The 27,223-nt window shown below is 32.7% G+C and overlaps 2 protein-coding genes and 1 pseudogene across 2 annotated transcripts; 2 read left to right on the top strand and 1 right to left on the bottom strand.

Annotated features, from left to right (window-relative positions):
* Positions 1 to 1,525: 1,525 nt before the first annotated feature.
* LOC125846337 (uncharacterized mitochondrial protein AtMg00810-like) lies at positions 1,526 to 2,862 on the bottom strand (annotated as a pseudogene).
* Positions 2,863 to 8,674: 5,812 nt separating this feature from the next.
* Positions 8,675 to 9,205, top strand: LOC125847281 (pectinesterase inhibitor-like). The gene has a single exon (XM_049526935.1). It carries the CDS (start codon positions 8,675 to 8,677, stop codon positions 9,203 to 9,205), a length of 531 nt encoding a protein of 176 aa, XP_049382892.1.
* Positions 9,206 to 22,487: 13,282 nt separating this feature from the next.
* LOC125846537 (LRR receptor-like serine/threonine-protein kinase FLS2) lies at positions 22,488 to 27,217 on the top strand. The gene is made up of 2 exons (XM_049525998.1): positions 22,488 to 26,151; positions 26,601 to 27,217. Exons 1-2 carry the CDS (start codon positions 23,007 to 23,009, stop codon positions 26,963 to 26,965), a joined length of 3,510 nt encoding a protein of 1,169 aa, XP_049381955.1. The 5' UTR covers positions 22,488 to 23,006; the 3' UTR covers positions 26,966 to 27,217.
* The last annotated feature ends 6 nt before the right edge of the window (positions 27,218 to 27,223 follow it).

Here is a 27,223-nt window from a genome sequence, read left to right as displayed (position 1 = left end):
CGCCCTCAAATAGAGAAGATTCAATCAAAGTTTGCAGAGAAAATCACTGTCATCAGAGGTAACGTATATGATTTTCGCACTATGTTTTTAGACTTAAAAAACGTGTGGTATAAGAGGTCCATTGAAATGAAAGGTCAAATGATGTGGTTAGATTCCTGTTTCGGTGTTATTGTCAGGACTACCATACTTGGAACTATGTTAACCAAATCGTTGGACCAGTTGGGACGCCTCTAACTATGGACCTTGCAACTGATCACAAAACAAGACCTAGTATGGCAAAGGTGAGGGTGGAGGTCGATCTTACTCTGTTTTTGTGGGATCAGAAGATGATTCTTGTCCATTGAAAGGATACTATATGGTAGATCTGGGCAATAATATGGAAAAAACCAATATCAATGAGGAAAAATATGATACTATCAAAGGCAATAATGAAGCAACCGCTAGCTCTAATAAAGTGCATAGCAGCGAAGACGATCAACAAGAGAGTAAGAATATTGAACAACATGGTTGGTATTACAAGGAATGATCTTGTGATTGAGGGGGAAAAAAGGTACAAATAAGATGATTTAAGAAATGGAAAAGGAAAGTTCTCTCCTCAAGGAAATATTGGATAAAATCAAGAAAAAAATGCCAAAGAAAAGATCCAATGTGAAAGTTAGACTTGGACCCGGAAAAGTTATAGTGCAGGAGATATTATTATTAGACATGAGGGCAATGTGATGGATCAACAACAAAGAAGTAATAAGCAGCCTGATGCAGAGAACTATGGTATTTCAAATCAGAACAATATGTATGAAGAGGGCACAAGAGACAATATAGAAAGGAGTGTCAACGATCAAGAAGAATCTTCTACTTCCAACGAATATTAAAAATTTGTCTGCTATAAAATTAGTGGTAGATCTCAATGACAACATGATTGATAGTATAACTCTTGGGAGAAGGTGTATAACATGGATGAAAACAATACTGAGATCAATAAAGATGATTTTCTGGAAGAAAATGAAAATCTAGGCAAATTACAAGAAGAACGTGATGCACAACAACATATTAATGAGGTGTGTGACAAACATGATCTGTCTGCTGTCAAGAGGGGCAGGAGTAGACACAAAAGAGACAACAAAATCAACAGGAAAACAACTACATTGCCCCTTAAGGGGCCTTGGAAGCAAAAAATCTACTCGGTAAATGTTTCCAATGATTAGTGCAATTATTTGGATTATTAGAGGAGTAAGATCGAGAAAGGTCATTCACAGACTCAAGAGAATGGTTAACAAACACAAACTTGACATGATTGTTGTGAAAGTATAGTCAATTGGAGAAGAAATCAACAGAGTGAAGAAGATATTTGTGGAAGCTTTTCATATATTTCAATATCCCCAATTATGTACATAATTCGACTTATATACAGCTTGGAATCATCTAGAATCAATTCTAACTGACTGAACTAACTAACTGTCATCTTATTAACTAACTACTTAATTAACTTCTAATTAATCACATGGGTTGAACTATAGTGTGGAGAACTTCAGGGAACTGTTGTGCAGGTTATCAACTCCTCAACATCCCCCCTCAAGCTAGGTGTCGTGAAGATGTTCTTCATGCCTAGCTTTGACACCAAATATGTATGTTGAGCCACGCCAAGATCTTTTGTCAATATATCAACCTGCTGTTCATTAGTAGATATATGCAATAATTTCACCAAACCAAGCTGCACTTTTTCTCGTATAAAATGACGGTCTATATCTATGTGTTTTGTAGGTTCATGAAATACTGGGTTAGTGGCAATCTGAATAGCAGATTTAGACAGAGCAACTGGTCCATTAGAGTTTACACCTAACTCTGCTAGTAAACCTGTAAGCCAAACAACCCCTGCCACTGTGAAAGCGAGACTCTTGTATTCAGCCTCAGCTGAACTTCTGGAAATGGTTTACTGCTTCTTGGATTTTCAGAAAATGATGGAATCACCAAGCTTAAGTAAGTATCCAGTGACTGATCGTCTTGTGTTGACACACGCAGCCTAGTCAGCATCACAGTATGCTGTAAGAAGAGGAGATGTAGAGGCTGAAATGAATACACCAAGTCTAGGTGACTGTTTCACATACTTGATCACTCTAGCAGCTATAACCATAGGAGAGACCTTTAGAGAATGCATAAATTGACTGAGACACTGAATTGCAAATGCAATATCATGTCTAGTGATTGGCAAATACAAAAGTCTTGCTACCAACCTTTGGTACTCCCCTGGATCACTCAATAAGTGATCAGTGTCATCTTGAATATGTTGATCAAATTCAAGTGAAGTGAACTTTTTATTCACTTCTAAAGGTGTTTGAGAAGGTTTAGAACCAGTGAACCCTAAGTCAGAAATAAGTTCAACAACATACTTTCTTTTATGCGTCAAAATTCCCTCTTTACTTCTAGCAAATTCAATCATAAGAAAATACTTCAAATCACCTAAATCCTTGATCTTGAAACAGTGTTGCAAATTATCTTTTGTTTCCTGGATTAATGCAACATCATTTCTAGTGATCATAAGATCATCAACTAAACTAGAATGATAACAATTCTCTGACCATCTTTCTTTGTGAACAAAGAATAGTCCAGGTGACTTTGAAAGAATCCTGAATCCAGAAAAGCAATTGTCAATTTTATGTTCCACTGCCTAGATGCCTGTTTTAGGCCATACAATGATTTAGAAAGCTTGCACACTTGATGTCCTTTATGTCCAGAAAAACCCAAAGGTAAATCCATATAGACTTCCTCAGGTAAATCCCTTTGTAAAAATGCATTGTATACATCCATTTGATGAATGTCCCACTTCTGCATAGTTGCTATGGCTGCCACTGTCCTTACTGTCTCCATTTTCACTACTGGTGAAAATGTCTCTTGGTAGTCAATCCCTTCTTTTTGGTTATATCCTTTGGTAACTAGTTTGGGCTTGAACCTCTCCACCTCTCCTGTAGCTTTGTACTTGATCTTATAGACCCATTTACACCTTATAGCCTTTTTCCCTAGTGGTAGTTCAACAATGGACCAAGTAGAGTTGTCCTCCAATGCCTTGATTTCTGGCTGCATAACATCTATCCACCTAGGATCTTTACTAGCTTCCTTGAAATCCTTTGGTTCATATTTAGTCGATAATTGGGCAATATAATCTTGGTATTTTTGGCTCAAGTTTTTGTATCCTAACACATCTGAAAGAGGATAGACACAATTGTGTGCCCTTGGTGGTTTGGTGCCAACATAATCTTGTAACCAAATAGGTGTTTTGGTTGCTCTCGTGGATTTCCTTAAATCTAGAATAAGAGGAGATGAATAGGTTGCCTCAACTACTTCTTGGACTATCAAAGGTTCAACATCTAGGCCAATTGTTGGATGTACTGAAGGAGTCAAAACATCAGCATCTATCATATGAGCAAGTGCTAACTCTTGTCCTGCACCTGGTATAGATGTGTCTGCTGTAGTGGCATTAGGAATAATATTCTGAAAATCACTATTATCAACAAGAGGACTGAGTGGTGTAGTGACACCCACAGTGAGAGGCTCATGAAGATCAATAGGAATTGGAACCTTTTGTTTAAAAGGAAAATTGTCCTTATAAAACACAACATCTCGACTAATGAAGCAAGACTTAGTGTCCAAATTATACAATTTGTACCCTTTTTTATGAACACCATATCCCAGTAATACATATTTGATGGCTCTTGGGCAAAACTTGTCAATTTTGGGCAATGTGATGGCATAACATAAACACCCTATTACCCTCATGTGAACTAAAGAAGGAGCATGGCCATACAACATCTGAAAATGTGATTTGTTCTTTGATACTGATGAGGATATTCTACTGATAACATACATTGCTGCCTCTATACAATGACCCCAAAAACTAAGTGGTAAGCAACTCTGAAATCTAATGGCTCTAGCAGTCTCTAAGATATGTTTATGTTTCCTCTCCACCACTCCATTCTGTTGAGGTGTGTAAGGACAAGAACTTTGATGTAGAATTCCATGTTGCTGAAACAGATTAGCACATGATCTTTTAAAAAACTCTAGCCATTGTATGATCTAAAACATTTAATTTTCTTCCCAAACTGAGTGGAAACCATGGCTATGAAATTCTTGAGTGTGTCAGCTACATTAGATTTCAGTCTTAACAAGAATATCCAAGTCCATCTAGTATAATCATCCACTATAGTAAAGAAATATTTCATACCATTATATGTTTCAACATGATAAGGACCCCATACATCCAAGTGAATTTAATGGAAAACATCTGTCATTCTACTACTACTAATAGGAAATGGTGATCTAGTTTGCCTAGACATAGGACAAACTTCACAATGTTGTAAATGAAAATCACTTGAATTATTGAAAACTGAAATCTTCCTTAAGACTGCCATAGGTACATGACCTAGCCTTCTATGCCAAAGTTCAGGTTGAGATGATCCTTGCATAGCCATAGACTTCCCTTCGTGTACTACACTACCATTGTGTTGTGTATTCAGAATGTTAATCCATCTTTTACTCTACTAGTCGTTTTCACTTTCCCAGTGAAATACACAATGTTCATGGTAGAACTTAGCACAACAATTCAGATCCTTTGTCATCTTTGAGACTAACTAAAGATTGAACTTAAAAGTTGGTACACATAATACATTCCTAAGTAAATCACCTCCAGATAAAGGATAGTTTCCAATGTGACTGATTTTAGCAAAATCTCCAGTGGGCAATTGAACATCTCCTGCACTACCTACTTGGCCATCGGGTAATAACAAATGCTTACTGCCAGTCATATGATTGCTAGCACCAGAGTCCACTATCCAGCTAATGTGACTATCAGAGGTTAAAAAACACTTACCTGCCATGTTTGCACTAGTCTCAAGAGGTAAATGTTGATCGTTCATTTGCTTCCACCTGATATAGTCATTGTATTGATCTTTGGGAACTTTCAAAATCTCACCCTGTGAAGTAAGAGAAGGTTGCACGAAGTTAACTTGCGCTTTTGATTTTCCTTTAAACTTGAAATCTGCTGGATATCCTATCAATTGATGGCATTTCCCAATCAAATGCCCTGTCTTCCCACAATGATCACACTTCAGTAGTTTGTAACAGTCTTCCCTTACATGTCCATTCATATGATAAAAATCACACACATAATTCCAATTTCTCTTCTTAGAATCTATGTCTGTGTTTTGTGCGGTGGCAAAAAAGCAGATCCTCCCTCATGAGTAGTGTAGTTTCTACCAGCCATCAATTTTTGACTCTCATCTTGATTGATCAAATCATAGGCTTGATTAACACTCAACATCTTCGACTTCATGAGAATTTGACTTTGAACTTGTCCATAGCCATCATTGAGTCCCATAAAAAATTGTAACAACCTTTGGTACTGAAGTTGAGCTAGATATTCCTTTGATTTCTCACAATTGCACGAAGGAGGAGGCATCATCGAATCATATTCATTCCATAAGTCCTTAAGCCTTGAGTAAAATACTGATATTGAGCTAGTCCCCTGTATGTGCGTGAATATCTCCTTATGAAGGGCATACAGTCGTGATCCATTGATTTTGTGAAATCTCTCCTCGAGCTCCTTTCAAATCGAATACGCATCAGATCGAAACAAAATTCCATTTAGTAAATCGCCATTTACATTCCGTGTTAACCACAAAATAATTATCGCATTGTAGCGATCCCAGAGGTGTCCCAATGCAGATCCATACGTTTCTCTGGTGATAGAGCCATCAATGAACCCTAACTTATTCCTCTCTAAGAGTGCTACCTTCATTGCACGACTCCACAACATGTAATTCTCAATTCCTACAAGCTAAATTCCTACGGGCAATGAACCAGGTCCATCAGATGCACTCAAAATAAGGGATGATGATAATCGAGAACAGTACTCGCCATTCTTGCTAGAACTGAGTCGGTAAGTTCATCCACCATTGATGAACACAATATCCAGAATGCTCTTTTCGTTCCACCAAAATTGTAACAAAAATTCTTTGTTTGCGGCAACAATAACAACCCTGATCATGGGCTCTGATACCATGTAAAAGTGTAGTCAATTGGAGAAGAAATCAACAGAGTGAAGAAGATATTTGTGGAAGCTTTCCATATATTTCAATATCCCCAATTATGTACATGACTCGACTTGTATATAGCTTGGAATCATCTAGAATCAATTCTAACTGACTGAACTAACTAACTGCCGTCTTATTAACTAACTACTTAATTAACTTCTAATTAATCACATGGGCTGAACTATAGTGTGGAGAACTTCAGGGTACTGATGTGCAGGTTATCAGCTCCTCAACAATTGTTATTTCAAAGTCGATGTTTAATAGAGATAAAGTGATGGGGTACAAAGATTTTTAGGCTCCAATTACTGTATTCTAATACCAATGGTCAAATATGGTGTTTTTGGAGAGATAATTGCACTACCATAATGATTCAGAATCATGTACAGTAACTCACATGCAGTTTATGCAAAATGTACCACAATTGAGAGAATTGAATTATGAAAGAGTTTGAAGGATCTTAATGTCGTTGATCCCAAAAGATTCAACAGAAGGATCAACATCTTTTAAAAATAACAAATCATCCTCCTCCAAAGAATAGTCAGAATCATTAAAATCCTCATCGTCAAATTCATCACTGTGTACCTCTGTGTCATTTGCTAACAAAGATTTATTTTTCATCTCATTGCGACATTGATTATCATTATGATAAAAATTCAAATGTTCAAAATATATCTCAACTACTCTGTCCTTTGGAATGAAAGTACCAACTTTAGTGGCTTCCATATTACTCCCAACTAATTGAACCTTATAAGAGGTTAAACCATACTTGTGCCAAAATATCACAGATTCCTTGTCATAACCGCATTGTTCGGCCATATTCTTTAAATATATTAGATTAATCATTGTATTGTTGATATAGTCAAAATATTCAACTTTTTCACCTATGTAGCCTCTTGTCGAACTATGCACAAATGATCCACCATGATGTACTTTAATTGTGAAAAACGATGACTCATTCATAGAATCTGCATATAATATCAAGTTATAGACGGTGTAAAAACTTTTATTTTTACAAATATAATATAAATCTGAATATACATAAAGCCAACAAAGAACTACAAGTTCATTATAATGAATATCCAGAAAACAAAACCTTATATATCAAATAAAAAACTTAATATAGCTTTTCAAAATCGGTAATACTTACTTATAAATCAATATGAAAGGCATTGAAAATTATTTAAAAAATGCTTAAAATGTCTTGAATATCGATAATATCATAATTGGGTGTGGACGATCGACCACTTAAACTTCGAACCGACATTGTTCCGATTTTTGTTATGCTGCAAGCCTGCAACCTGCAATATCTAGCGTTTTTAAGAATGAAGAAGATGTTTTAGTTTGAGAAATAGAAAATTGCAAATATTTTTCGAATCAGAAAAAGAAGAAATTTTCAATGATTTTTTCTTCTTTTACCTTGTTTGTGTATAGTCCTCTGCCCTGTCTTCAACACTTGTTGAAGAGAAAAAATTGTCTTTGATCTTGAATATTTTGTTAAGTCTAGACAGATTGAGTTTCCTTCTTGGTTTTGCTGAACATTGAAGACGATGGGACAAATTTGATAGGGGCAAAATGGGGAGATGGGAGAGAGAAAATCACTTTTTAGAAAAAGCAATGTTAATTTTTTTATCTGGAATAGACAAAATAATGATGTTTGCTATATTTTAAACAGTACAACCTTAGTCATAGTTAAGGGATGAATTTATCCCAAAATACTCGTGAGAAATACTTACTTTTTCTTTTATATGTTTGTAATATCGCTTAACAATATCAATCTTCTTAAAATCTTAATTAGATCCAAAAATTTCCTGCAAAAAAAAATTGAAAATAAATTACCGAAAAGGAAAACCAGAGAGAAATACCTAGTGTAGAAAAGATGAGAATCAGGTAGAAACTCAACGTCAGGTCACAAAGTTTTGTATTTCTATCCTCACAATGTATCTCAATATCTCTCTATTTAAATCTCAGTTCAAAAGTTTTTAAAATATTGTCTCCCATGATTTTCTCCTTTATGTTATTAATTAATTGTATTCTTTAAAATTAAACAAATGAAAAAAAATACATAATCAGCTCTATAACAAAAGAAAACATTGACATTTTTAGTAAATATTGAAAATATGGTTAAGGGGTCCTATTAAATGCTAAAATATTGACATTTTGAAATTTTTTTCAAAAGTTAACATTGAAAAAAATGAAGAAGCAATAATGGACTAATAACTTTGGGCCGAAGTCTGTTGAGTCCATGAACCTTTTGGGCTATTTTTCTATAAAGAGAAAATGGGCTACTTTCTTTTATAAACTTCTTATTTTTTCGTATATAATTGAAACTTGCCCTTATTATATCTACTATGGAGATAACTGAAATTTGTTATTTAATTACAATATTAATTACTGTCAATCTACTGTGAAACAAGAAGTCAGCATAGTATTAAAAAGATTAAATATAAGTAGATTATATTTTAATTGTTTTTTCCACAAAGTCGCCCTCACTTTAATTACATAGTTATCTCAATAGGCTCGTCAATTAAAAACACAGCTATATAAAGCTCTCATCACAACTCAAGTTAGAAAATAAAAATATTTTATCATTCAGAATGGCACTCTCACATAGCTCTGCTCCATTTCTGATAGTTTCTCTACTTTTAATCTCCGTCACATTAATAAGCGTAAAAGCTAATCTGATAGACGATATCTGCTCAAAAACACAAAAAAATGATGTATGCTTATCCGTTTTAAGGGAGGATCCTCGATCCAAAGATTCAAATCTTGAAGATCTTATGACGATTGCAATAGACTTATCACAAAAACACACACAATACATGCGTAATCTTGTTGCAATGTTATTTAATAAAGAGGCAAATTCAACAATAAAGACGCGATATTCTTTGTGTTGGGAAAATTATAATGACGCTATTTCTAATCTTGGATATTTGCCAGAATTATTAAAGTCCAAAGATTATGAAGGTTTGAATATGCATGCTTCCGCTGCTCTAAGTTATCCTTCTAAGTGTGATGATAATTTTTCTGAACTACCTGTTGAACCGGTCCAGCTTAAAGTTGCTAATGAAAACCTTCGAGAACTTATTGATATTATTTTGGTCATTAACAAGCTACTGAAAGGTTGATGTATAAGAATTTAGAGATTTATATAAGGCATTGTAATCAACCTGAAATATAAAAAAATTTAAATTATAAACTTATGTTTCCCTTTTTAAATTTATTTCAAGCACTTATACTTATTTAATAACGCCCCTTAGACATTATGTCTAGTGATATTAGTTCAAAGATAAAAATGATTGGTGTTTCTTGTTCAGAGAAAATCATATGTCTTTCCATATACTTTTAGAGGTTGGGCACAGTGTAAATGAGTTGGTTTATATAAAAGAACTAGTTGACAAAATAATTGACATGAATATATAACATTTAACATAAATTAACACAAAATAACTTTAAAATATTTGGCAAAATATAGCCTAAACATAATTGGCATTAAGTAGTCAGAATGATGCCTAATTTTATGGGTTGCTTTTTTTAAAGAGAAAATACATAAAAACACCCTTGAACTTGGCAGTAAAATTTGTTTTAGCACTTTAACTTTATGGGTAATTATTTACCCTCTAAACTTAATTCTAGTGAATTTAATATCACCTTACACATACAATACCAATTTCATACTTATGGGTGAAATGCACACGCACCACTTAAGCGCCATCTCTATGCCACATCGATGACATGTAAGATAATTGGAAAAAAAATACTTCTTCTTTAATTTATTTTTACTTCCCCACGTTTTTTAAAACTTTATTTTCAGTATTCACCCATCCTCTTCATTATCTCATCTGGGTCAAGTTCTTAACATCGACCAATTCATCTTATTTTTCATTACTTTGTAATTATTTATTATTACTTCCATCCATCACCATACTTTCTTTTTTTTTCAGCTAAGTAAAGCTATCAACGTATCAACAATCGAGCTTTTAAATTTGTGCAAATCAGTGTGGTTAATTTTTTTTGATATGTTGTTAATTTTCATGTTCAACTTCCTAATGCATATCCAGGTATAGAATAAATAATGTTTAAAGTTAGATGATTAATTATTTTTTTTAGGTTCTGACATTTTGTTAATTCTTTATTAATCAAATCATGGTTGAATTTTTTTAGAGATTTGTTGTTTTGATTTGAAACTTCCTCTTTTATTATAAATTACTTAGAAGAAGGAGAAAATCAGAGATATAGGGTGAAGAAAGAAATAGAGGAACAAGAGGAGAGGTGTGGAGGCTGTGAGGAAGAAGAAAGAATTAAGAAGAAAAGAAATTGGTTGGGTTTGGGGTAATGGGCTTGTATTGGCTGAAAAGAAAAGGGCGCCATTTAATTTTTTTCTTTTATTTACGCGCTGATATTGTTATAATTTGCCACGTTAGCCATTCGGGTGATATTTAATTCACTTGCATTAAGATTAGGGGGTAAATAATTACCCGTAAAGTTAAAGTGTTAAAGTAAGTTTTGCTGCCAAGTTCAAGAGTGTTTTTATGTATTTTTCCCTTTTTTTAACCAACTGACGCTACTTAGTTAATTTAATTAGCACATTGTCCCTAATTAACCTATTAAAGAACTGCTGCTATTTTAAGGGTTGATAAAAATATTCTTAATTAACCTATTAAAAAAAGGGCTACACCCACTTTCATTAAAGGAATATTGTTTATCTTTTAGTTAACTCATTAAAGAGATTTTTCCTGCTTTTAAGACATACAAATATATTTTCAATCCTGAATTAACGTGTATTAATTGCTAGGTAGTTACTCCCTCCGTCCCATTTTATATGTCACATTTTTACTTTGCTCTTGCATTAAGAAATGATGTAACTTTACCCTTCTATCCTTATTTAATCTTTTTGGAACTCAAGTTTTCAATCAATGAATATGAATTAATTTATTTTGATTAGTTAATTTAACCAATGAGCATGAATCATTTACTTGGATCTTCTAAGTTGGTCAAATGTATATTTTCAAGGCTAATAACTCACAAGGGTAAAAAAAGGAAGAATATGATAATTTATGCATTGATTTTATGAAATGACAAGTATTATGGATGGACCAACTATTTATAGAAAGGATGACATATAAAATGGGACGGAGGGAGTACTAGTTAGTAATAATTAGTCAAGTAATTTTTTTAAAAAAAGGATGATTTACATTAGAAACTGCATATGTATACATAAATTATATTTATTTGTATACACAAGAATATTAAAAATAATTATAGTCGTAATTACATAATGTATACACAAAAAAAAATTAATATGTATATGTATACATAAAATTATATTCATAAAAATTGACATGTTAATTTAGTTCATGTGTATAATAACACTGTAGTAAGTATACATAAACTAAATTTTGTTTATAAATATAAGAATACTAACAGTAGTCATGCTTTTAATATATAATGTATACAAAAAGAGATTAATATAAATTATGTATAAAGTAATTGCAGTATGCATACATTCATGATCCGTTTTTATCTTCCTATATCCATTGGTTCATGTTCACCCAACAAACTTGTATACATTTGTTCAAATCAGGATTTGTATACATTAATCTGTATTTATCAAAATTATCATTTGAATTTTTTACGAGAATTTTATGAGAAACTTTTCACCATAAAGTTTAAAATAAAAATCTCAAACATTATGACCTGAATTTTCAAAAAGGAAGGAGTTATACTCCACAAAATGTGAAATTATTTTTATCAGTACTTTATATATAACTATAGCACCACAAACCAAAGAAAATATTGATAAACTATTAGGGAAACTAAGCAAGTAACCTATAAAAGCAAAATAATTACAAACATATATCATTTACATTCATATTCTATTACATAATTACATTATATATCCCACCTAATTTCGCTTAACTGATACTAAATTAGTATCATATACATGTATTGATATAATTAAGGTTGATAATCTCACTTAATGAACAGTAAGACCTCATTTGTTTGCACTTAATGGAGGTCTGGATCTTAATCATTCAGATTCAACCCTTTAAGTGCGTTTGGTTTTTAGGTTTATGATTCATTATGTTAAAAATTCAAATGTTCAAGATATATCTCAACTACTCTGTCCTTTGGAATGAAAGTAACTACTTTAGTGGCTTCCATATTACTCCCAACTAATTGAACCTTATAAGAGGTTAAACCATACTTGTGCCAAAATACCACAGATTCCTTTGTTCGGCCATATTCTTTAAATCTATTAAATTAATCATTGTATTGTCGATATAGTCAAAATATTAGACTCTTCCACCTCGAACTACGCACAAATGATCCACCATGATGTACTTTAATTGTGAAAAACTATGACTCATTCATAGAATTTGCATATAATATCAAGTTATTGACGGTGTAAAAACTTTTATTTTTACAAATATAATATAAATCTGAATATACATAAAGCCAACAAAGAACTACAAGTTCATTATAATAAATATCCAGAAAACAAAACCTTATATATCAAATAAAAAACTTAATATAGCTTTTCAAAATCAGTAATACTTACTTATAAATCAATATGAAAGGCATTGAAAATTATTTAAAAAATGCTTAAAATGTCTTGAATATCGATAATATCATAATTGGGTGTGGACGATCGACCACTTAAACTTCGAACCGACATTGTTCCGATTTTTGTTATGCTGCAAGCCTGCAACCTGCAATATCTAGCGTTTTTAAGAATGAAGAAGATGTTTTAGTTTGAGAAATAGAAAATTGCAAATATTTTTCGAATCAGAAAAAGAAGAAATTTTCAATGATTTTTTCTTCTTTTACCTTGTTTGTGTATAGTCCTCTGCCCTGTCTTCAACACTTGTTGAAGAGAAAAAATTGTCTTTGATCTTGAATATTTTGTTAAGTTTAGACAGATTGAGTTTCCTTCTTGGTTTTGCTGAACATGAAAGACGATGGGACAAATTTGATAGGGGGCAAAATGGGGAGATGGGAGAGAGAAAATCACTTTTTAGAAAAGCAATGTTAATTTTTTTATCCGGAATAGACAGAATAATGATTTTGCTATTTTAAATAGTACAACCTTAGTCATAGTTAAGGGACGAATTTATCCCAAAATACTCGTGAGAAATACTTACTTTTTCTTTTATATGTCTGTAATATCGCTTAACAATATCAATCTTCTTAAAATCTTAATTAGATCCAAAAATTTCCTGCAAAAAAAAATTGAAAATAAATTATCGAAAAGGAAAACCAGAGAGAAATACCTAGTGTAGAAAAGATGAGAATCAGGTAGAAACTCAACGTCAGGTCACAAATTCACAATTTCAATTTTCAGTCCAACTATAGTTTGTTTCTAGTTCGAGTTTCAAAATAAACAAGACAGAAATAGCAATCCATCTGTTCAATGCAAGCATTAAATAAGCACCGGAAAGTTGAAGTTACACGATATACTCGTGTCATAAATTTTTTTAAAAAATAATGTAATTTAGTCAAATATTAAATAATAAAATTAATAGATGTTATCCGTAGAAGATAATTAACAGAATAGAAATGGTTACATTTTCTCTCTCAAACGATTCTATTGGTGGTACGGTAACTGACGTTCTCACTGATGATGACCTACTTGGTGGATATATAGTTGTTGCTTCTGTTGATGTACGAACAGACATTGAGGACGACGAACAGAAGGAGTGTGATCCACCATAAAACAGAGACATTGAAATGACCTCTTCGGAGAACAAGCTCTTGATTACTGATTTTGAAAAGCTATATGTTTGGCATGCACTCCGTGTAGGTTTCAAGATCATCATTCTCTCAAGACTTGTGAATCCAAAACTGGGCAAGATAACCAAACCACAAAAAAAGACACAATATAATAAAACGATTTCAAATCTCCAAGACCACAACTAATCTGTCTATATACGATCTAAAAATTGTTTAGAATGTTGTAAAAATATTGTTCAAAAAGTGGAAAATTCAATATAAACCTATCACCACCACCACCTTAGCTTCCACTCATTCACCATGCTCAAAATTTGCAATTTCCATAGCCTGCATGCAAACCCAAAACGTGAAAAGGAAAAAGATTAGTAATAAAAACAAATAGATTAATTAAAAAAACAATACTTGGATCAGTGATCGCGATCAAACCACTACTTTTGAACCAACAGGATACATTTTGTGGGTCTGCCTTATAATACAGGTTCATAAACACAGATGCATGGTTAATGACAGTATTAGGCTCAAAACAGGATCCGCCGGGATTTATTAGAGAACAGTCAGGTATCCCCTTGTCATTACAGACAAACTGGATATTTTCGTTCAGTTGTTCCTCTGAAGCAGAAGGTTTTGGAACACACCACTGCAACATACAAAATACGTAGCGTTAATTAGTTTATAAAAAAGTTAACACTAATAATAAAATCAAATCAAATAAAATAGGAAATCTCTACCATGTCTGAGTCAGTGGCGGATGTAGAGTGTGTCCAGGGGGTCATCCGACCCCCCTCGGAAAAAAAATTACACTATATATATAAGATCAATTTTTTTGTGTATGTGTATATATTTAAAATTGAACCCCCTGAGCATATGTCAAAGGAGTAGCTCAATGGTTTTGGGGTTCATGATTTTGCCTATGTGAGCTTTGGGTCACAGGTTCGATTCCAGGCAACAACATTTTTTTTATTTGAACCCCCTTGATAGAATTCCTGCCTCCGCCACTGGTCTGAGTTGACCTCGATTTGTGGCGAGGATAGTCCACATGTACCTCCGGAAACGAGAAGATGGAGGATTACAATAACGTAATGATAATAAGCCATGCATGTATTTTTTTTGAAGGATGGAAGGACGTCTGGGTTGTGGAAATTTACTACTACCGCAAAGAGGTATTTATACTAGACTAGAAAAGAAAACAACACTGCCGAAAACTATGGCTGAAAAAAAGTCTTGAATTAAATACAATGTTTGTAAGCGATTGGAAGATAAACTAAGTATTAAATGAGTTTGCCCTAATTAAATATAATTTCATTTGCAGGATTATCAAATATTTTTGAGTATATATTCCATAAAGATGTTTATTACTATAATAACAACTAACACACTATCTTTAAACCTATGTGTTCATTCGTTCTGTTGATCTAGATTGTTTCGTCAAGATTTAGGGGAAAATAAGTATATATATATATATATATATATTTACAATAAGAGGCTAGGGAAGCAGTTGTTCGTCAACATGCCTGCTTCCCTAGCCAGGGATAATATAGTCATTTAAAAAACGTTATGTAAAAATAATATTTCTTTCGTTTCAAAAAGAATGATTTTTTTTTATTTTTAGTCTATTTAAAAAAGAATGACCTTTTTCTTTTTTTTGTAACATTTTAATTTCAACTTTTTACGTGACATATTTAAGGCCATAAAATTAAAAGACAAATTTATATATTTTACATAACTTTAATTTAAAATCACAAAATTAAAAATGTTCTTTATTTCCTTAAACTATAAAGCCCACCCATATTTCTCTTTTGCTTTATCTCAGCCGGAAAATGTGGGCCCTTGTTTCTGCCTATTTCACATTCTTTTCAATTTTCATTTCACTATCCAACTGTCTTTTAATATATGGACCCCACTCAACTATTTCCATTACCTTCTTTTATTTGTTCCTCATAATTTCTCCTTTAATTTTTTTCGCTCCGTTTCTTTTGTGGCAATTAACTTTTTGAAATTTAATTACTTCATCTATATTTTAGCTACAAAATATATTAAAGGGGTAAATTTATAAAAAACATTAAACTTTTTTAAAAATTAATTAACTCTTGAAATTTTATTATTGTCACATATATTTAAACAAGTGTAATAGTATATATTATTAAAATTTACGTAAAAGATACTATAAGTCACAATAATTAACAACTGCAAATATTTTTAAATGATGTAAGAAATTTGATTGACTAATTACTAATTTACTTTATTACAATATACAGAAGAGTCTAGGAAGCAGTTGTTCGTCAACATGTCTGCTTCTTAGACAGGGGTAATTTGATAATTTAAAGTCTAATTTTGCTTTGTGGTTTGCTTTGATTGTTGGTACAATTTGCTTCGTAAGTTGGTACCTCATGATTTTTCCTTTAAATTCCCATTCTGCCTTTTTGTTGATAATGTAATTTGATTCCAGTACTTTTTTAAAGGCTCATTTGCCCACCTTTTTTCAATAACCCCAATAGTGCATATCGGTAAATATAATGAAAGTTGAGCCCTTTATTCAATGCCTAAAAAGGCATAATGATGATGTTAGGACTTGCCTGGATCCACATCCCATACGATGTAATGTTTAGTGATATTATACTTCATTAGTGTCAATTTACGTGACATTTTGAGATTCAAAACTGTAACACTCCGACTTTTTGAAACGTCTAAAATTACTCATATCTTCATGGAAAGACAAGGAGGATGGGTAATAAATTAAGAATGATGTGGTATGTCCTATTTTAAGTGTTCAAGTGTTGCATCTCAAGTTTTGAAGTTAGGGAAGTGGCAAAATAAAAGCTGGCGGAAGTTATCGTAAGTTCCTTCTTAAAGATTTCTCTGAAATTTGGGTCAAATGTATTGGAGGTTTTCTCCCAATCTATAAAGACTTATGGGGCCCACGACCTATTGAATCGAAGGTCTACGAGTCTAGTTTCCAACGCATCAAACCGTTTGTTCATATGACTTCAGAATAAAGAGATATTTGCGTTTTCGTGGGACTGCGTAAGCAGGCACGTGAGGTGGGGCCCTAGGTTCGTTCATACGACTTCCACTCATTCATCATGCTCAAAATTTGCAATTTGCATAGCCCACATGCAAACCCAAAACATGAAAATCGAAAAAGATTAGTAATAATAACAAATAGATTAATTAAAGAAAAGAAGAAGAAAAAGAATTACTTGAATCAGTGATCGCGATCAAACCACTGCTTTTGAACCAACAGGATACAGTTTGTGGGTTTGCCTTATAATACAGGTTCATAACCACAGATGCATGGTTAATAACAGTATTAGGCTCAAAACAGGATCCGTGGAGTTTTATTAGAGAGCAGTCAGGCATCCCCTTGTCATTACAAACAAACATATAGAGGATTAGAAGGACAAATGCGTGATAAGCCATGGATGCCTAAAGTGTAAAGTAGAACCCAACTAGTAACATTCATTCATTATACAGTAATTGATATGAGAGCCGTTTGGTTTTTAGTAAATACACGTGCTAATTGACACGAGATGCACATGAGAAACACAAAATATACATGTGATGCACTTGAGACGCACAAAATACACGTATGATGCACATGTGACACACGAGATGCACATTCAACACATACAAATACTTATTTTATTCAATATACTTTAGACATTTATTTAAGGGTAGACTTTAAGTCACCAATTTCATTAAATCATTCTAAAATACCTCTTTTTTTTTTATATAATTTAGAGGCTACCCTCTCCTTTTTCATTATAGTTTCTGACAATGTTATTTTTTTTTCCTCCTATAAATACCTCCTTAGTATTAGTAAATTATCACAGACGTCTTTTTATCAGTACATTCTTAAAAAATGCATTTCAAGAATGTCATCTTTTTTACTTTGTAGTTATACTTTCTTGGAATAAGAAAACAAGAATCAATCTGTACGAACTAGATTAATTAACTACTCAAGTTGCTCTATTTTTGCTTACATGTGTAGTAACTCTATACAAATCAAATGCACAATGTATTCTAGAAACTATGATAAGTTACTGGAGGAGTAAGAAATTATATTTATCTATACACTATAAATATATCTATAAATTATTCTCATTTCTTAATGACGTGTAAAAATTGTATTACCTTTTTTTTCAGTATTGACTTGATACATTTTTAAAAAAATAATATATAAAATGATAATTTTACTGTATTATACATGTTTATTATTAGTTGAGAAATGAATTGAAATAAGAGAACAGCTAATTGACCACAATTATTTGCCTCAAATATGACCCCAAATATAAAAAAGATCATAATTATAACATTTTCTTTTCAAAGCAAAGTCTTTGCTAGTGTTTGAATTGCCTTATTTTTAGTATTTTTTTAAATGATCTGAAAAGTGTAAAAAGTCAAAAGCTAAAAGTTGAGCGTTTCCATTTAAAAAGAGTCAATTCAAACACCGATAATTTGACAAATAGACTCTTTAGATTCTACCTATCAAAGCATTTTATGGTCTCATACCTTCTTCAATCCTTTATTCTTGTTCTTTTTTTCTTTTATTTTTTCCAGTTTAAGAGCACGATGTCATGACCCGCCATATCATCATGTCACTTAGGCGTCACATGACATAAAGTTATCTATGTGAAAGCTTACATAGACAAAAAAAAAAAAAACTAGTTATTAGTGTAAGCTTCCTCCACATTTCTAGATTTATAAGATTTAATTTCAGATTCTTCATGTATTAATAATTAATATACTAAAGACTTTATAATATGATTCAAACACTCTATGTATCAAAATAAAATGAAATAATTATACTTCATGAAATTTATTCATAATTAAATACATTCAATTATAATTATTAAACGACAAATTAAAATCATAAACAGAATAATTTTTTGAAGTAATATGGATCTAGCTTAGCCATTGGGGTCGACGAGCCCAACCAAACAGGCTATCAAAAAACGACCTTTTTAAACCTATCTTTTTTCTTCTTCCTTGTGAAAGAATATACTTTAAATCTAAGATTATTTTTCTAAAAAAAAAGACTTCAATTAAGATTTCAATATTTGAGAATATTTCAATGGGTTCAAAATAAAACTCCAACATCAGAACCTTGACATATACTTACTCTGTTTTATATTATTTGGCTCTTATTGATGCCAACTAGGCGTGAAAGTCTATAAATTGTGATTTCAATTTCGAATGTGGATACTTAATATTCCTACTAAGGGTAGCAAAAAAAAGAAGGAAATTATTTTTAATTTTTAAAATTAGACAAGCAAAATGAAATATTTATTTTCTCTTTAATTTTTAAAATTGGACGAGTAAAACGAAACATTTATTTTTACAAGACACAGGTTCTAATTTGCCCATATATAAAACCTGTTCAATTTGCACATGTCGGATTCTAATTAATGTACTTGTTTAAGGATAATTAAGATGGGTGTTGTTACCTAATTATTACTCATTCGAATGTTTCAGCTTAGACTACAGTCAGAAAAAAAGGACAAATAAATGATTTTGAATGTATTGTAAAATTTTATAATGTATTTTGGAATGAACTATTTCTTAATAGATCAATTGGAAAAAATTTACCATGCATGAGGCACAGACAAATATTATATCAGGCCCATTTATATTTTGCCAAGTGAATCCATTTCAGAAAAATGGCCAAATTCATCTTTCTCTCTCTACCTTTTAACGTTTTCCTTTTCTCTTTCTTACTTTTTTTACTTTTTTTCCTTTAGTTTCTTTTCTAACAATTCTTCCAAATTTTATATTTCCACTTAAATAACTTTATTCATGAAAAATATGAAATACAAAAAATCTTGCCGGACTCATTCTATTTCTAGCATTTTGATATTATTTTTTATCTCAATATTGATTATTTATATTATTAAAAATAGTTATATAAAATTATTTGTTTATTTACAAAGATATAATTAATTTCAATTTTTCTATTTTATTATAACAATTAATTATTTTTGAAAGTATAAATAAAATTTATAAATTTACCAAAAAAAAATGAAGGTATAAATTAGTAAAACTATTATTCTATTTATGATTTCTTAAGAAATTTGTAAAAGAAAAAGTAGATTATTAATATGAAAAATAAAGAAGGTACAAATTTAATAAGTTATTTTATTTTTCTCTTAACAATTTCATAATCCAAAAGCACTTCAATCCACAAATACTCTTCAATAAGTAAATATAACGGAAAGAACATCAATGATCTTGACAAACAATTGCATAAGTTTTGATACTATTGTCATGAAATTCAAAAACGAAAAATATCCATAAACATCAACATAAATACATATTATTTCCGTCAATTTATACGATATTTTTATTCGTAAATTCAAGCTAGGTGAAATTTAATAAATATTGTTTATCTGCTTTTCTTATAAGTTTCTTAAGAAATTATAAATATAAATAATAATTTTAATAATTTATTCCTTAATAGAATTTTTGCAATTTTACAAAATTGATTTTATAATTTTTAAAAAATTAATTGTTAGGATTAAAAAAATTACCTATATCTTGATTTTTTAAACTAAAAAATAAATTTCAAACAACTATTTATTATAATAGAATAAATAACATAGAATAGAAAAAGTCATATTAAAATAATAAACTAAAAACTTATTTAATGATCATAAAATTTAAATTAAAATTCAGTATGTAAAAAAAGAAAAGCATAAACTAATAAGATCAGCAAATAAAATTCTTAAAAGATTTGATCACCTTAATCTTAAAGAAGAAAAAAATATTAAAAAGATTAAAACACAAAATATATTGAACAAGGGGCATAAAACCAAAAAAATGACAAAGGGGACTTAAAGAAGACCCTTTATTAGCTTGGCAAATGGGTCCCATCCATGTCCATTTGTCAATCAAACAATGTCTCATACAAGTATGACATGGCGTGCCTCATGCATTATAATATTTTTTTCGATCAATTGTATAGCAAAGAACTAAAACTACGAGGAAAAAAAAATCATGATGGGAAAGGTTGATTTAGCCGTGTTCACATTGAACTTTATTTGATTCATTTGTTAACCACTCATTCTATTTTTAACTTCTCGATTCAATCTATTCATTTGACGCCCCTAGAATTTTTAGTATGTCTATCAATTTAAAATTGCTTGAAGTTGTTCTATCTAGTTGGCTGTGTTTTGATGACTTATAACATGAGATAAAAACCCAGCTCTAATTCGAGTGTCGACTTCAGAACATCTTGTAATTTTAAATAAATTAATTTAAAAAATTCTCACTTGAGAACTATTTATTTGCACACTTATTGTGGCATTTATCTTTTATATATTTCGAATTAGAATGTAAGTCAAGTTGCCGACTAAAAAAATCAACAAATTTGGGTCACTGTTTGTCACTCTTTGACAAAATGTTGAAAGTTTACACGACTAAATAATATAAATATATTATTATTTCATATATTAAGGTTTAAGGAACACTATTTTGTATACACCAAGCAAACATGTGTGCCAACTTGCCAACGATTGAAATCCATTATAAATATTTTTCTCACGTTACAACAGCAGATATCAACACCAAAAATATGTAAAAACAACACAAGATCCATAAGGGAATAATATTTTTAAAATCTAAATTGTAAGTGGGAATGAATAATCAATATCATAACAATTCTCGTCATTTTAGGGCATAATATTTTTTAGAATAGGAATATATCAAAGGAATCCACATAACTAAAACACCATATAATATCCATTAGGATAGAGTGAGACCACCACTGAACTTTCCACTTCTTTTGGTTTCCCACATTATTAATCCAATACCTATTTTGAAGCCTGATTAATTCAGATTCGCACGGAAAAGCTTTACTTTGATAGTGAGCTTAGTTAATCTACATTCACACTAAAAAGCTTTACTTTGCTAGGTAAATCTTTCTCTCTCTAATGCGATTTCATTTTCCATTGCTCAAAACCCAAGAAATCTGATCAAAAATAAAGAGTACCGACTACTCCATTACCACCTTTGGTGGTATGTAGTCTGTCAACTCATCTTCTGGGAATGGATAACTCATACTATAATAAATTAATAATTAATCACATTCATATTGGACTCTCCTGCCCAACTTGCAATTATTTTTATTTATTTTAGAAATTGCTCGTGACCATTCCTTGGACCCTATTCAATGCGCGTTCGGTACACAAATTTGTCATTCTTGTTACATTATCATCTTTCCTTCTTTTCAATTTATTTTTTATTGATCATTTTTGGTTTGTTTATTAGAGTAATGATTCTCTTCATTCATGACTTTTAAGTACCTGCCCACTAACACACTTGCACGAAAAAAAAAAGTGACTATTGAAAGTATTTGAAACGTGCACCCAAGGGTGTAGCCTAATGGTCAATAAAGTGGTTGAGATCCCTTTAGGTCTCAGGTTCAAATTTCAGCGGAGACCAAAAACACTAGGTAATCTTTCCATATGTTCTAACCTTGGTGGGCATGGTTACGTGGTACATGTTGCTAGTGGGAGGTGGCAGGTATCCCGTGGAACTAGTCGAGGTGCGTGAAAGCTGGCATAGACATCACCGTAATAAAAAGAAGAAGTATTTGAAACCTATAAAAAAACCATTAGTTACAGCCTATTGACACTTTATCAAGTACACGGTTCATCTAACAATTTAAGTTGTATCAAAGTGAAGTTACCCCTTTCCTCACAATTCTATCTAGCTTGTCTAACTCTGCTCTTGCTTCAGAAACCAATTACCCTTTTAAGAAAAGAACAAACTGAACTTAACTTCTCGGATACTTCTGTGATCTGTCCATGTGCTACTTCTAGAACAGCCGAAAAAAAAAACAGTTGGCTCAATGTAATGTGAATGCACAACTTGAGTTTACTATCTATTAGGTGGTCAGAAAGCTTTGACATTTTTTATGTACTCCTAGGTTTCGAGTAGGTGACGAAGTTCTTGTTGTCTTTTCTTGTGTGGGGGTACATGCAACTTGTTCTTTAACACGGAGCATCATAGATTAGATGCATGCTTGGTATTTTGTAACAAATTCATAGAATGCAAGTCATTTTCCTTAGTGTGAATGGATGACTAGTTGACTGCTACTGAAAGCAGTGATTCACTGTACGATTCACTAAGAAATGTGTATAAAGGCTTCATTGTCAGCATAAGTATTTTCAGTGAGTGAAGATTCTTTCTTTTGAAACAATGATGTCAAAGACAGTTGTATATGCATTAGCCATATTTTCTATTACCTTTCTCATACCTCTGTCATCTGGGCAAAATCCAAGCTTTGAAGTTGAAGTTGCTGCTTTGAAAGCTTTCAAGAGCTCAGTCTCTGACGACCCTTTCAGTGCACTTGTGGATTGGACTGATGCAAATCACCATTGCAACTGGTCTGGAATCATATGTGATCCTTCTTCAAATCATGTCATCAACATTTCGCTTATTGAGACGCAGCTCAAAGGCAAAATTTCTCCGTTTCTAGGAAACCTCTCCAAACTCCAGGTTCTTGATCTAACTTTGAATTCATTTACTGGAAATATCCCACCCCAGCTGGGGCATTGCACAGACCTGGTTGAGCTTGTTTTTAACCAAAACTCTCTTTTTGGTGAAATTCCTGCCGAGCTGGAAAACCTAAAAAAACTGCAGTTAATAGATTTTGGAAATAACTTTCTAAATGGGAGTATACCTGATAGTATATGCAACTGCACTGAATTGTTGTTAGTAGGCCTCAACAACAACAATCTCACAGGTAAATTACCATCTGAAATTGGCAATTTGGCTAATCTTCAGTTGTTTGTAGCTTATACAAACAATTTGGTTGGTTCTATTCCTACCTCCATTGGAATGCTGACAGCATTGCAAACCCTTGATCTGAGCGAAAACCAGTTATCTGGACCTATACCACCAGCAATTGGCAACTTGTCAAGTTTAGGAATTCTTCAGTTACATCTCAACTCTCTTTCTGGGAAAATCCCATCTGAACTTGGCCTCTGTATCAATCTTTTTACCTTGAACATGTATACTAATCAATTTACTGGAAGCATACCTCCTGAGCTTGGAAATTTAGAATACTTGCAAGTGCTCAGATTGCATAACAATAAGTTGAACTCCAGTATACCTGCCTCAATATTCCACCTGAAGTCATTAACTCATTTAGGACTCTCACAGAATGAACTAACTGGTAATATTCCTCCCGAGTTGGGATCTTTAACGTCACTAGAAGTGCTTACCCTTCACTCAAATAGGTTATCGGGGGAGATCCCATCAACTATAACAAACCTGGCAAACTTGACATATTTGTCTTTGGGCTTTAATTTATTGACTGGATCACTTCCATCGGAATTTGGGTTACTCTATAATCTGAAGAATCTAACTGCAAATGATAACCTCCTGGAAGGATCTATTCCATCGAGCATAACAAATTGTTCTCATCTTCTTGTTTTAACCCTTGCTTATAATAGAATAACGGGGAAAATACCAAATGGGTTGTGGCAATTGTCCAATCTTACATTTTTGTCTTTGGGATCAAACAAAATGATGGGGGAGATTCCTGCTGATCTCTTCAACTGTTCAATGCTTGAAATTCTAGATCTGAGTGACAACAATTTCAGCGGGAAACTCAAATCAATGATTGGCAGACTCTCTAAACTTCGAGTTTTAAGAGCTCGTACTAATTCATTTCTTGGGCCAATCCCACCAGAGATTGGTAAACTGAGTCAACTCATGGATTTAGTGCTTCACGAAAACAGTTTCTCAGGTGCGATACCACCAGAAATTTCAATGCTTTCAAACCTTCAGGGTCTTTTGCTATCTGACAACAAGCTGGAAGGTGAACTTCCTGTGCAACTTTTTGAGCTCAAACAGCTCAATGAACTCCGGCTGAAGAACAATAATTTCTTTGGTCCACTACCGCAACATATATCCAAACTAGAATCACTGTCGCTCATGGATCTGAGTGGAAATAAGCTTAATGGCACAATCCCAGAGAGCATGGCGAGCCTCCGCAGATTGATGACCGTAGATCTTTCACACAACCTTCTTACCGGAACTATTCCTAGAGCAGTACTTGCCAGCATGAGAAGTATGCAACTTTACTTGAACGTTTCCAGCAATTTGTTGCACGGAGAGATCCCAGATGAGATAGGCGTGTTAGAAATGGTTCAAGAGATTGACATGTCAAATAATAATCTGTCAGGCAGCATTCCCAGATCCCTAGAACGCTGCAAAAACTTATTTTCACTGGACCTATCAGGAAACATGCTCTCTGGTCCTGCTCCAGGTGAAATTCTCACCAAATTAAGAGAGCTTGTGTTCTTGAACCTCTCAAGGAACAGATTAGAAGGCAGTCTTCCTGAAATAGCAGGATTATCACATCTTCGCTCTCTTGATGTTTCACAAAACAAGTTCAATGGAATCATTCCCGAGAGATTTGCCAATATGACTGCATTGAAATATCTCAACCTTTCTTTCAACCAACTTGAAGGTCACATTCCAAAGGGGGGTGTATTCAACAATATAAGGTCGGAGGATTTACTGGGAAATCCATCTCTATGTGGAACAAAGTTTCTCAGTCCATGCAACATAAAAAGAAACGGAACAAGTTCTCATGGTTTTTCCAAGAAAACCTGGATCATACTTGCAGCACTTGGATCTGTTTTCAGTCTCATTCTTCTTGTCCTGGGAATATTTTTATTTCATCGGTACATGAAGAAGAAGAAAAAAGTGAATGACGCGGAGGATACAAATCCAAAGTATACCGCAGCACTGAGCCTCCAGAGATTTTATCAAAAGGATTTGGAACATGCTACCAATAATTTCAGTCCGGAAAACATTATTGGAGCCAGCAGTTTAAGTACTGTGTACAAAGGTACACTGGAAGATGGGAAGATTGTAGCAGTTAAGAAGCTGAATCACCAGTTCTCAGCAGAATCTGGTAAATGCTTTGATAGGGAAGTCAAGACTCTGAGCCAACTCAGACACAGGAACCTAGTTAAGGTGCTAGGTTACGCTTGGGAAAGCAAGAAGCTAAGGGCATTAGTTTTAGAATACATGGAGAATGGGAACTTGGACAACATGATTTATGGTCAAGTGGAGGATGACTGGACGTTGTCCAATAGGATTGATATTTTAGTTTCAGTTGCAAGTGGACTGTCATACCTGCATTCAGGCTATGATTTTCCAATAGTGCACTGCGACATGAAGCCTTCAAATATTCTTCTGGATAAAAATATGGAAGCACATGTGAGTGACTTTGGGACAGCTAGGATGTTGGGTATTCATCTCCAGGATGGGAGCAGCATATCATCAGCATCCGCATTTGAAGGAACGATTGGTTACATGGCGCCAGGTAATAATTCTTACAACTTCTTGACCCACACTTTACTAACTAGATTATGTGTTACAATATCATGAATACAAGATGTCTACAATGTAAACGAGCTTATATGGGTACCACAAATAATATTTTGTCAATGGTGAATGTTTCAAATACATTCCATTTTTGCATCATTCAGTAGTAACATAACTTCTGTCAATCACAATACGCAGCACAGCAGATTTTTTTTCCTTTCAATCACAAAATACTGATTTAACTTTTATGTGGAAGAATAGACAAGCAAGTAAATGATGCAATGTTTAGAACATATAATCTGTAAAGTATTTTTTTAAATGATAATGTCAGTTTTAATCTATCCAAAAATCTAGCGCCAGCTTTGAAAATTTGAATTTCTTGGACATTTTACATGCTCCTAATTTAATTTGAGACCTCACTTACATGAAATGTTATCTATGCAACAGAGTTTGCATATATGAGGAAAGTGACCACAAAAGTAGATGTATTCAGCTTTGGTGTCATTGTGATGGAGATCATTACAAAAAGAAGGCCAACAAGTCTTACCGGAGCAGATGAATTACCAATGACTTTGCATCAAATTGTTCAGAATGCCCTTGCGAATGGCATAAACAAGCTAGTTCAGATTGTGGATCCTAATCTAGCTTCATATGTCTCCAAGAAACAGGATGTAGTAGAGGGACTTCTTAACTTGGCTTTGTCCTGCACCTGTCCTGATCCTGAAGATAGACCTGACATGGAACAAGTTCTGTCTTCTCTTTCAAAGCTAAGTAAGATGGACTGCATGCCTTCGCATTTGGTAAAAGTTTAAATTTGATGTAGAAGAAGCTGGAATATCATCACTCTTAATGGCGAACCACCACCAAGTTTCCCATGGTGGCTAATGGAACTAGTTCATAACTTAAAATGTATTTACTATTTAAATAAATTTTCCATATTTCAAGCCACAAATGATCTCTCGAGTGTTCCTGCTTTACTAGAGAGATATAATGGAACTGTCCCGTCAGATTATGTTGAAGTTGACATGCATCATGAAATTGAACAACATATTCAACAATACTTCACATTA

Source organism: Solanum stenotomum, chromosome 12 (assembly GCF_019186545.1).
Source record: "Solanum stenotomum isolate F172 chromosome 12, ASM1918654v1, whole genome shotgun sequence".
NCBI lineage: Eukaryota > Viridiplantae > Streptophyta > Magnoliopsida > Solanales > Solanaceae > Solanum > Solanum stenotomum.
Note: the sequence above shows the minus strand (reverse complement) of the source record. Positions and strands in the feature narration are given on the sequence as shown.